Source organism: Carassius auratus, unplaced genomic scaffold (genome assembly GCF_003368295.1).
Source record: "Carassius auratus strain Wakin unplaced genomic scaffold, ASM336829v1 scaf_tig00036594, whole genome shotgun sequence".
NCBI classification, from domain to species: domain Eukaryota; kingdom Metazoa; phylum Chordata; class Actinopteri; order Cypriniformes; family Cyprinidae; genus Carassius; species Carassius auratus.
In genome coordinates this window covers 52,501-64,900 of record NW_020526314.1, presented here as the reverse complement: position 1 = coordinate 64,900, position 12,400 = coordinate 52,501, and the positions used below count along the sequence as shown (strand labels likewise).

The 12,400-nt window shown below is 35.5% G+C and overlaps 1 protein-coding gene across 1 annotated transcript in view; it reads right to left on the bottom strand.

Moving 5' to 3' along the window:
• Positions 1-943: 943 nt before the first annotated feature.
• LOC113082596 (R-spondin-1-like) overlaps positions 944-12,400 on the bottom strand; it is a 15,757-nt gene continuing 4,300 nt past the window's right edge. The window contains exons 3-5 of the mRNA XM_026254172.1: positions 9,310-9,450; positions 7,239-7,448; positions 944-1,217 (exon numbers count right to left, since the gene is read on the bottom strand). Coding sequence (XP_026109957.1) covers positions 1,063-1,217; positions 7,239-7,448; positions 9,310-9,450 — 506 coding nt within the window. The 3' untranslated portion in view covers positions 944-1,062. The remainder of the gene's footprint in view (positions 1,218-7,238; positions 7,449-9,309; positions 9,451-12,400) is intronic.

Here is a 12,400-nt window from a genome sequence, read left to right as displayed (position 1 = left end):
CAAAGCATATAATCAACGCAGTTTAAGTGTTATGCTGGTTTAGTTCCTCAATGGCTTGGTCACAAGAAGTGTAGTTTAGACTTCTGTTGACTTCTCTCTTCCCCTCGCCTCACAACATAAAGGTGCACATAAGAACACAGATCCAAAAACACATCTGACACACACGCACACACAGACACAATCTTTCATACATATAAGTCAGCACTGTACATTCCTCATATTATTGCTGCCTTCTGAGCAGAAAATACTGTATTTATTTCCCCCTAATCAGCAAGACTTTTATTTGACATAGACCATTAAAACAAGTAATGAGTTCTTATAATATCTCTAGGTATATAATAACACTTTTTGCATATTTGTATACTTTCATGATCATTAAAGTTCTTCTTTCTCCATATTCTCTCTGTAAACCACAATAACAGTTCCAGTGCCTTCTTTTGTTAAAAACAACAGAAAAAAACTAAACAAACCACATAAAAAAAAAAAAAACTGTTCACTCTGAGACTCACATGCAGACTCTAGACTGTTTGCTACCTGTCACGAACAATCTAACTCTGGAGAAAAAGAATGCAATTACAGCTAGATTAGGAGAACCACAAGAGATTTGAATGTATTTTAGATGTTCTTTAAACAGTGTTAGGATAGTGGGCCTCATTTGAAATGTCGTCTATAATTTAGAAACCTTCCTGATAGGTCTAAGGAGGAACATATGGAACATTTTGTCAACCACAAACAATGTTTCCTTTGGGTAGGCTTACAAAAGACAACTCTGTACACGCACAGTGCACAGTGCAGTCTTTCTGGGTGCTTCCAAATAGCATGAGACTAACCAACCTAGCTCCTTGGTTCCCTCAAACTTTACTCAAATTTACACAGTTCGTTATTCAGTACAGCAATCCTCCAGTTCTCATTGAGCATGTTTTACGTGTAGCAGCATTATTACTTTTTTTTTTTTTTTTGCTTTAATTTTTATATTGTCACAATCAAAAAGTGTTTGTCTTCAGCAAACGAAGATGGACCAGGCATTCTCCTTTCTTAGGCCCACCTGACACCACCATAAGATTAGGTTACCATGCTCGTTGTAATGGTGGGAACAGTGGTGGACTGGTTCAGGGTCTTTTTTTTCTTGTTGCCCCCTTTGCCACTTTCCTTGGAATCTTGTCCGCGGTTCTTGCCTTTTTTTTCTTCACGGTTTTGTGGATTCTTCCTATTTTCTCCTGAATAAAAGAAAGCCCAAGATGTATTATTGTCTTGTTTTTAAGTAAAAAATGACATAAATATAAGTATGCAAATATACTTGAAACAAAACCATACATATTTTTTCACAAGATTTATACTTCTGACACCTTTTTCTTTTTTTTATTGTTTTCGGAATAAACCTAAAATACCACATTTTATGAAATTTATATATTTTTAATTTAATAACTTAATTTAATATATACAATTATTCTTTAATACATGTATTTTTGTATTTCAAGTTTATTACATATATAATAGTAAAACGTAGCTAAAAAACGTTTAATGTAAAGGATTGATAAAAATATATATTTTTTCTAAAGCTGTGAACATTTAAGCATATATACAACTGTACAAAAATGTATGCATAAACGTTATGATTATAAATGCTTATTCAGTCATGCTGAACTGTAGTATTGTCCAATAATCAGCATTGAAAAACGGGCTGGTTTGTTTCCCATCAACCTCACTTGCACTACTACAAGGGGGAGTCGGGGCCTCCAGACTGACTGATATTTGTTATGAAGTTAGTGTTGTGAGTCTCAGTGTTCCCTGGAAACCAAAGTCAACACTCATTTTGTGCTGGAGAGCATTCACTCTGCACTTGATAACATAAGCCACACACACAGCCGCTCTGTGGCTCCTGAAATTGGCTCTCTGCTCATCTCATGGCCCTGATATTATACCACAAACTGTTGCATTTGTTTCTACATAAAATGCGTAATTAAAATTAGAATGAAAATGACCCAAACAAATATTTGTTTAATAAAACCTTTGATTGTTAGTAAGTTATTTAAAAAGCAGTTTCACTTTACAGATTTTTGATTTGAAATGGCATCATCGTAAACACTTTCTTTGGCAAACATTAAAGAGTTTAACAACTCTTCTTTAGCAAACATTAAAGAGTTTAAGGGACTCGAATGTAATAACAAGCAATAATTAGCATTCCCTTAGTTTATTTAACAGATCTACCAAGGCCTGTAAAGCACAAACAGCAGTTCAGTCTGCAATATATAAAGCCTGTATATGTCAGAGATATGATGTTATTTGCAATTGTTACATTGAAGTGTCAACAACTAAATATTTCTGCAATATTACAAGAGAAAGTGTTCTGTTTTACTGTTTTTCCGCTTCAGGAACTGTTCAGGATTATTTTTGGGAGGGCTTTTGCTTCTACACAACAGATCAGTAAACAGTATGTTAATATTATAATGATATGTTACTTGACACAATATGGCCAAATATTTAGTTAGTTTTGCTCCACTAACGAAAATGGTTTCAAACAAAGCCACAGTAGAGCCGCTGCGCATTTCAGAGTAACACACAGTAGTGGTGTTTTGTTTATAAATGAGTAACTGTTTTTGAGCAAATTGGTTGAGCGAATAAGTCAATGACTCGTTTAGGAAGACACTTGCTTATTTTGTTCCTAAACAAATCAGAAGCATGTTTTGAACAAGTCGACTGGATGAATGATTCAGTGACTAACTCATAAAGACATTTGTATGTTTTGTACAACAATGAATCCGTATGTTTTGAACAAATCAGCTAAATGAATGATTCAACGACTCACTCGTTGACTAAATCCCCTTATGAAGGGCAATTTGGAGTGAGAACAATCATGGCTGCCATACTGAAAGGTCGTTCCAAACCAAAGTGCTCAAAACTGGCAAATTTAAAAGGCCCTTCGGAATGAAAGACTTTGCTTCCATGATTCTTTGCACAGGTTTAATTGTGCGATGGCGCCTCCTTTATTGGCTTGGCAAAATGACGCAAACTGCCTTCCAAACAAATGAGGGGAATTTCAAAGGGATTAGGGTCCAAGAAACTGGGATGAGCTCTTCAGAATGGAACGCAGTGAGTCACTTGTTTGCTTCCTGACTGAATCAGTGTTTTGAACAAATCATTTGAATTAATGATTCACTGACTCACTCATCACTCATAAATTCACTTGCTGTTAGCATCCCAGATTCATCCAGTCAGATCAGAGGACCAGAGAAAAATGGTGTATGTATTGTATAAAAGCATAATATCATAGTCTTATCAATGAGAAGATTTCTGAAGATTACCATAAATCATACAAAAGAACTGATTAGTATTCGTTGTTTTGAGAACAGCAATCCTGTTCATGTGAAGAATTCAGAGGCCTTGAGTTTACAAAATGCCTCTCGAGTGTCAATCACGATTTTCACCGAGGTGAAATGAAAAAAAAAACACATGGAAGGAAATGGAGCCTTAAACTTTGGATCCACAGGCCCGGCTGCAGGATGAAATGACTGAGGGGGCATGTGAAATTGTTAAGGGGGCTTAACTTTATTATACCATCAATGATTAATACACACTGAGATCTCGCTTTGCAACGACAGATTTTTAAATACAGCGCTCCCTAAAACAGTCCATATGCAACTGCAGGTAACCAGAGACTAGCAAATGTTAAACAGTGTAATGATGATTTTTCAAGAGGACAGTTATTTTAGAACGTTCCCCCTTAATGTTTCCATGGCAACGCGTCATATTTGTCACGTGAAACACAGCAGCCACAATAATAACACTGTATAACAGATGTAGGCTATCCTTCATTTCGTTTTTCCTTTTTTATTCGAAATATTCACAAACTTACTTACCATGTCATCAACTATCCTATATTCCGATTCTCAAATATGTGTAAGTGAGTGTGTTTGGTCGTTTAAAAATCTTTATAACAATAGAGTAAACTTTATAGTTAGCCTACTTCAACTGTGTTTATCCAACCCATATGAAAAACACACGTCGGCAAATTATATATGGATAGATTGTTTTTGCTGCTTTCACACACTCCAAATGGAGGCTTTTGTTTTACCAGTGCTTATGTGTAGCCTATTTAAATGTATGAAATCTAAAATAAACATTATGAGGTTGAAAACACTGCATAGTTGTGATTATAACAGCGTTGAGCTCGTCCGTATCTGGCACAGCGCCAACCAACGCGAAAGACGTTTGAATCTGGCAGTAATGTCACGAGTCACAACACTGAACATTCTAATTCCCATGGGGATAAGGTTAAATTATTATTTAACTCAAAAGGTTGAACATTTTATTTTTAACTCTGAATACAAAAATGAAACAGAGGAGGCACAAGTGGATCCACATGGAGACTTGTTAGCTTTGATAAAGCAGTTAAGAGTACTTGGGGAGGATCCATTTATTTATGACAGCAATAATTACAGCGCCGCTCAATCCAACCTAAACACCATCGCCTGACAAAGGCAATCAAGCATTTAGCGTATTCAGGTTTCATGCAAAGACATTTATTAAGCTACAGGAAAGAGAAGAGAAAGTGTTTGGGGGGAGGGGGGCTTGGCAAAATCAACACAAAGCGTGAGATCTGTAGACCAATAAATCACCGCTGTTATACAAGCTCTCCCCCCTGTGATTTTTACAGCAGCACTGTCAGCCAATTCCTGCAGATGCATTCACAGCCTTGCTAATTTAGCAAGAGGTGCAAATTTACACACTGAGAAAAAAAGAGGGCAATAGGGTCATGCAACCCATAACCTATGAGTTTTTTGAGGCGCCGGAGTAATTTTTTTGCCCTGAGAAGTAAGATCTGCTTTGCTTTTCAGGGAAAAAACATGTTTTAACTCGAGCCAGCACATAACTGATCCTATCTTACATGGTTTTGGGAAAGCTTGATATTATGAGACTGAGCTACAAACAAATGACTTTACATGTGTCCAGGACTATTAGTTCACCATAGCGCGCTCTCTCTCTCTCTCTATCTCTATCTCTCTCTCCCTCTCTCTCTCTCTCTCTCTCTCTCTCTCTCTCTCTATCCAAAAGCTTTTCCGACAAGTAGACTCTCTAAGTTTAGAAATTTGGCAGTCGACACAGCACTTTTATGGGGCAGTTTATAATATTTCACTGTTAATTATTCTTATGGACCCCAGGTGGAAATTCTTTCCACAAATACGGGCGTCATGCAGAGCAAATTTGCCTCTCATTTCTCAAACGGCACCTGACAAAGCAAAAGAATGGAGCTTAATTAATTCTCCTGAACGAAGGATAGTGAGCATTTGATCTAATGAGGCTGTTCGCACAGAATAATATGTAATTTCCAGGAAAGCACTGTGTTCTCAGTGTGAATACAACTGAGAGCTCTAGAAAGTATAATCAGGTGTTTACAGTATTTTAAGAAATACTCAAAATGTGATATTACAATTAGCTTACGATTAACCTTGTAACTTCATAAACTGACAAAAATTTGAATTTGGTGTCCACATACATGATTAAATTAAAGAAGATCTCTGGTTTGAAAAAAGACTATGAGTGAAAGCCATCAAAATTACACAAACACTTTTGATTAGGATTGATTTCAGAATTGGCAATGACACTGAAAGTTCTGCTGCAAGTTATTCAGTTGTAAATTTCATGAAACTTCATAATGCTTAAAGGTCCTTGCTTAGTTCTCAAATCTTGTTCACCAGCAGACATCAAAACTTTTTTCAACAAATAAAGTTTCCAAAAATAATAAAAATAAATAAACAGACATTCTTGTATGCATGCAAATTATAATAACTATGTATCATACTTTTATGTGCTTTTTAAGATTAACAGTTTATGGTCATCTTTTTAATCAGGTTTAGAGCAGCACAAAGTTTTTATTTCGGGCAAATGATTCCTTGCATATTACTTCTGCATTCATTCTGCATGTGTTCCTGTAGCTCAAGTGGTAGAGCATTGCGTTATCAAGCGGAAGGTTGACGGCCCGATTCCCGGGGAATACATGATAGCTAAAAATTGATAGCCTGAATGCACTGTAAGTCACTTTGGATAAGAGCGTTTGCTAAATGCGTATATTTAAATTTAAATTTAAATTTAATTTTGCATACTTTAAGAGCCTTTTTTATTTCTATGGCTCTTTTAATGGCAACAAAGTATACTGAATTTTTTTTTTTTAAATTCAGCTTAACTTGAATAATAAAAAGTTACTTAAACTATTAACTATATTATAATGAATAGTATTATCAATAGACAATCAAAAATATAATACTGAATTATTTATTTTTTTTGAAAGTATGCTCCCCAAGGCTAAAGTTATATGATATATCTGATATAATATTACAATATAAAATAACTGTTTGCTATTTTATCTTAAACTGTAATTTATTACTGCTATGGGAAAGCTGAAAGCGGTCGTTCTACTTAATTTATTTACTTGTTTATTTGGAAACCTTGAAATTTTTTAATTGTTGATGAATAGAAAGCTCAGAATAAAAGCATTTATTTTAAATAGATTTATATATATATATATATATATATATATATATATATATATATATATATATATATATATATATATATATATATATATATATATATATATACAATGTAAAAGTCTTTAGTGTAACTTGTTATTTTAATGCATCTTTGCTGAGTAAAAGTAACATTTCTTTCAAAAGAAAAAAAAATCGAATTGACCCGAAACTTTTGAATGGTGATGTAACCAGTGAGCTGAGACTTCTTATTTGGGCCATTAAAAGCTTTTTTTTTTGTTCATGCAAACTGAGAATGGTAGAGAGAAACAACATATTCAGACTTTTGCAAGGTCCACTACAGGTCCACTAACGTTCTTTACCTGCTCAAGAGCCCAAAAAGAAACATTAACCTCAATTTCCAGTAAGTTAAAGCAACAAACAAAAAGTGGGCCTCAGATCCGCAGCAAGCAAAGAAAAGATTACAAACCATCTGGGCTTCTGTGTATTTACTGGGAACACTCAAGAAGTTATTTACACCGTATTATGTCAAAAACCATAAATAAACTAAATCAAATTAGTTCCAGGAGACTATTTACATGTTTTTCAGAGTGGGCAAAAAAAGATAAATGAACAATAAATCAACAAATCTGTAATTTGCAAACACGTATATTGAAGTTGGATAACAGATTTCACACATTTTATTCAGCACAAGTATTTTCCCATCCATCTACTTTCCAATATTTCTGTATATTTATTCTTTCTTTGAATTACCTTTGCAAGGGATCTTTTTCTGCACGGTACATCTTTGGTTCTGTGTCTCTGGGACGCAGCCCGAGGGCGAAGCAGCCCCTGTGGAAGTGCCAGGATTTGGAAGCTGTAAGGGCTCCCTGGTACGGCTCTGGTTACCCTTTTTAAAGCCACATGTTTTGTTCTTCTTCATGCAAGGGCCCCATGGACTCCATTCACTTAGATCACATTGGACTGCAACACAGACAAAGAAAAAACAACAACAGAATAACCAATGTTTTACACTCTAAAAAATTATTCAGGAGACCTGTTACCACAACTTAAATAAATGCGTGGTTGCAAGTTAAAAATTCTAATTTAACAATTTATTTAAATCTTTTAACCTTTGTTTATTTTGTTGCGTTCAGTTGACATAATAATGTTGATCATTACATTACCTTAATATCGTGTGTAATTTAAACTCAAATTTCTGTGTTAATTGAATTTGTTTAAAAATTAAGTTGCAGTAGCTCAATAAAATGTCTTGTTAACTTTGGAATTCTTAACTTCTGGAAAAGTAGAGTAAATGTTGACAATAAGTCATTCTATGTGTTTTTTAGTAAAGGGGAAAAATCTATTAGTGTTTAATGCTGTTGTGTTTGACATTTGAAAGAGTTTCTGTTATGTTGAAGTTTTTGTGGTTACCATTGTGCCGAAGAGTAGACCACAGGTAAACAAACTGTACATTGACTCAATGATTCAGACAAATAATATCTTACTTGTTCATTAAATATGCATGCTAAATAAATAACATTTAGCATGTGCTATGAAATTATGTGGATTTGAACTGAAGCCCACAAATCCTTTAGTACTTTAGAGTAATCAGCTTAAAAATATGTGCTTATGTTACAATTTATTATTAAATTCTTCTATCCCAATATAGTTTTTTGGTTTAACATAATTTCTTTAGAAGCTTTCATAACTTCTTTTAGTGTGTAGAATGAATGACGGGGGCTCTGAAGAAAAATTGAATAAACTTCATTAGGAAACCCCAAATAATTCACAGCGGAGTTTCAGACTGCAAATATCCGGCATCACTCAAATTTTCCAATTACATTTAGCTAAAAAGCAGAGCATTTGTTATGAGGTAGGCTCAAGGTAATGACAAGCTGTCAGGCTGTAGACTTTTAATTGCATTGAACAGTTTCAAGTGTTTTTCAAGTCTTTCCTAAGTATCCGATTTTTTCAGTTTAGGAAGGTCAAAGGGAACTCATCTCTGCCAAAAACAATCACAGACTGAAAAATGCACATAACAAAGGGGTGGACTGACCCATTGATACAGATGAGGCATCATAAGCTTTGTGAAAAATGTCACATTGGAAGTCAAGGCTCTCCATTTAAATGCCAAACAGCCTGGAGGAACCAGCGCCGCCATTGCGTGCAATGCTATTAGTGATGTGTTTGCTTGCTTCTGACAGAAATATTTTCAAAAGAAATCACTAAAAACCCTTATCATCCAACAGGCCTTGTGCCAACGTTCCTCTCAACAGCGATTGAGAAACCACAGGAAAAAAGGAAAACAGAATTTGAAGAAATGCAAAACAAGGTCTTCAAGAACTTTTATCATTTCATCAGTATACAACCATATCAATATAGAAGTCATTCTTTACCAGAAATACCATGTGCCCAAAACATCTGATGACATACACTAAACAAAAAAATCTTATATACTGGATATATACAATATAAAACCAGATTAGATAAAATATAATATTATTACTTTCAGAATAAATAAATGGTAAAGTTCTATTTTTATTTTACATTCACAATTTGTTTTTCATTCTTACAAATTTTGTCAAGCATGCAGTAACAGCATAACATACCCATGATTAAGTATGAAGAAGGAAACTGCTGTTCAGGTTTGCTGGCAAAATGTTTACAATATTTACAAATCAGTTTTAAATGGCATAGACACTCATTTTTCTGACTGAAAAAGACACATAACCAATAAATACTTATGAAATGCTGTTGTACAACATACTAGAACTGAATCAACCTTATATAAGTTCTCTGTCAACGAAAGTTTGTAAACCCCTGGTGTGTGCAGCGCACTCACCTACACACTCCATGGTACCGTTGACAGTGAATCCTTCAGGACAGCTGGTGAAACACCGCCCTCTGTGTGAGTACAGCCCCTCCTTACATTTTGTGCAAAAGTTTCGGCTAAAACAAGCCTCACAGTTTTCTATTTTACATTCTGTAATAAAGAAAGACAATAACAGTTACATATTGATTTTATCAAGACAATTTTTTTATAATTCTGCTTATTTTGTCGTTGAACAAGTGGACCACCGTCTGGTGACTTATATATGGCTTCCTCACACCTCTGTCTCATTAAAAGCCTGCTGTCTTTGATCAAACATACAAACTGCCACAAATGAAAGAATGAAAACCAGACTCCTACCAAATGAAACAGAATTCACTTCCCAACCCATAACCCCTTCACAATTTTCATCATTATCTCATTCTGATAAACAAGGGATCTAGTTCTTAAATGTCCATCTCAGTCTTTTCCTTTGGTGCTTTAAAACCCGAAAGAATTTTCAGTTAGGTCCAAAAGTCTAAAACCTGATTATCGTGTCATCCAGAATGATCTAAGACTATTCAAAGTACTTCAGTTGAAGCATGAGTAAGTGTTCCTCTTTTTAAAGAGCCAGTAAGATGAAAATTCTAAGCTTCCTATCACTGTTTATAAGTCCTGTACATTAGGTTTAAATCCATCCAAGGTTAAAAAACATTGTCATTTTGTCAAAATATCATTTCAAAATTACCTCAATTCTCAAATGTGTTCTGATTGGTCAACTAACATGCAAGCAGATTGGATTGGTTGTTCGCACACACCTCCACGGTAAACTATGCGTTAGCTTCTGTTTGGGGTGAATTATGTCTTATTCCTTTCACCGCGAAGCAAACAGTAAAATAAAAAACTTGAACAGTCTCGCTGCTTTTTCTTCTGTGTGTGCGTATTCAAGCCGCGCGCTTCAGTTTGAATCTGAATAGCGCGTTCAGTGCGGGGGCGTGGTCACATATAACGAAGGGAGACATGAAAAACAGACATCGCGTTGTTTTCATATGGATTACTTTATCGCAGAATATCTGTTAGCAGCACTTGTCTCTTCGTTGAGTATTCACGGAGTTACACTTCATTTTAATGACGTGTTTGTACATGACGATCAGCGCAGACAGGCTGCAGACAGCACACATACTGATAAGACGCTCGGGAGAAAACAAACACATAACTTCATAATCATACTTCGCATTGTGATTCGGAGATGCTAGTTGTTCTAAATAAAGTTGGTAAGAACCATCTTTTATGGCCAAACGCTTTGAAAATCCCGCTTTACTCACCGAGATTAGAAAAGCAGTCATCAGTAAAATGTTGTGAACACAACAAAAGGGATTTGTTGTACTGCTCTGGTATTGTGGTAAAAATTAATTTTAGCCATTGGTTCCTCTGATCTTCATTCGTTGGCAGTGAAAATAAAACAAACTTGCCTTTACAATTAAAAACACACTCCTCGACATGATGCTATCACACCAAACAGAGCGTCTGTGTGGGGGGGGGGGCAGGTCAGAGTTCCGTTTCTCTCAAGACGGTAGGTGGAGATTATTATGCAAAGTGTTCCTAGTGACGTACATAGAGATGGGCAAAAGATTTGAAATCTATAACGACTCGTTTCAGCGATTCAGAGTCGACTCCTTACTTTAGAAGCCAATAACTCTATAAATCGTGTACTTTTTGGTTTAATAACTTTGCACATTGTTTACACTGATGGACAGCTACATCATACACTGTAATACAGGTAATTTTTGATTTCCTATCTGTGTGGCTCTTTAAGTCATATTTCACAGATATCTCAGATTTCGCTAAGTCCTGGCCAAAAGCAGAAGAGGACCTAACAGTATACTTGATCTGTGTTTTTTGTTATAACCTCTGCTCTCAATTACTACTTTAAATGCCTGACAACTAAATTAGTAATGTTTGGAGCAAATTCTTTTGCACTCAGGCATTTACAAATGTACCCTTAATGCAAGACAAATGTTGTTAACAAGACATCATGGGGATCTGGAGACAAAACAAATGCACGCAGCTAATTGAATAATTGCAATGGGGCAGCCACTCTGAGGGCTAAAAGAAAGGAAGCGTTCGCATGCACAGCCATCTTCAAAACAAGAACACTCAAAATGAAAAAAAAAATGAAAAAAAAACGAACACGTCAAGGAGAAATGTTGACAATAACGTCTTGTGACGTACGAAGCAATTTGGAGTCGACACCTGTGGATACTACGTATTTGGGTCTCAATGTGTGGGTCATAAAATACTTAAACTAACAAGCGGACAGCTGCATGTGGTATTTCAAAGCAAGTGTAAAGTATACAGTCAAGAAATGATGAATTAAAGGCTCCAGAGGGTTGTGAAATAAAAACTGCTCGGCTAATTTCTCACTTCCCTTGATGCTAACATTTAAATTTAAGGTTATCTAGAATGAAAGTTTAAATCAGAACCATCTGAAAGGTATTAGGTGGAGTGATGCAAGAGTGTATCTTGGTAACAAAAGTATTTTCTTCCTATAACAAAATATAATGACTCCAAGCTGTAGTTCACACTAATTGGCTTTCAAAACATGCTTGAAAAGAGAGCAGGACGTTCAATTTACAACTGGAAAAGCTCTGGTAGGTTGAAGTTAGAAAAGACTTAAATAAAGCTATAATTTCCTCCCAAAACAGGAGTAAAGAGGTACCACTGATCAATTTACGAGAGGTATTTCCTTGGTTATCCACAGTGATCCTCTGCTTTGCCTTTATCACAGTAAAAGTTTTCACGCACATGATGTGAACAGGACGCAGAGTCTCTGGCTGAAACCTAGAGAGAGCACTATTTAATCAAAGAGGATGATTATAGGTAAATCTTCGTTATGCATTTTGTGCTGGGTCTGCGTAGAAAGGGATGAACTAACATGAACTCTGCATAATTAACAGAGACTTCCTAGAAGAAACAGACTAACAGCCACCTATTATAAATGTTTTGCTTTGCATTACATCCCCCAGCCCTGTTTTTCACCCACAGAGTAAGAGAAAACAGATCACTGGATCAGCATTTGAATGTGGTGAATAATGTGATTGCATTTGTGCCATCTTTCCAATGA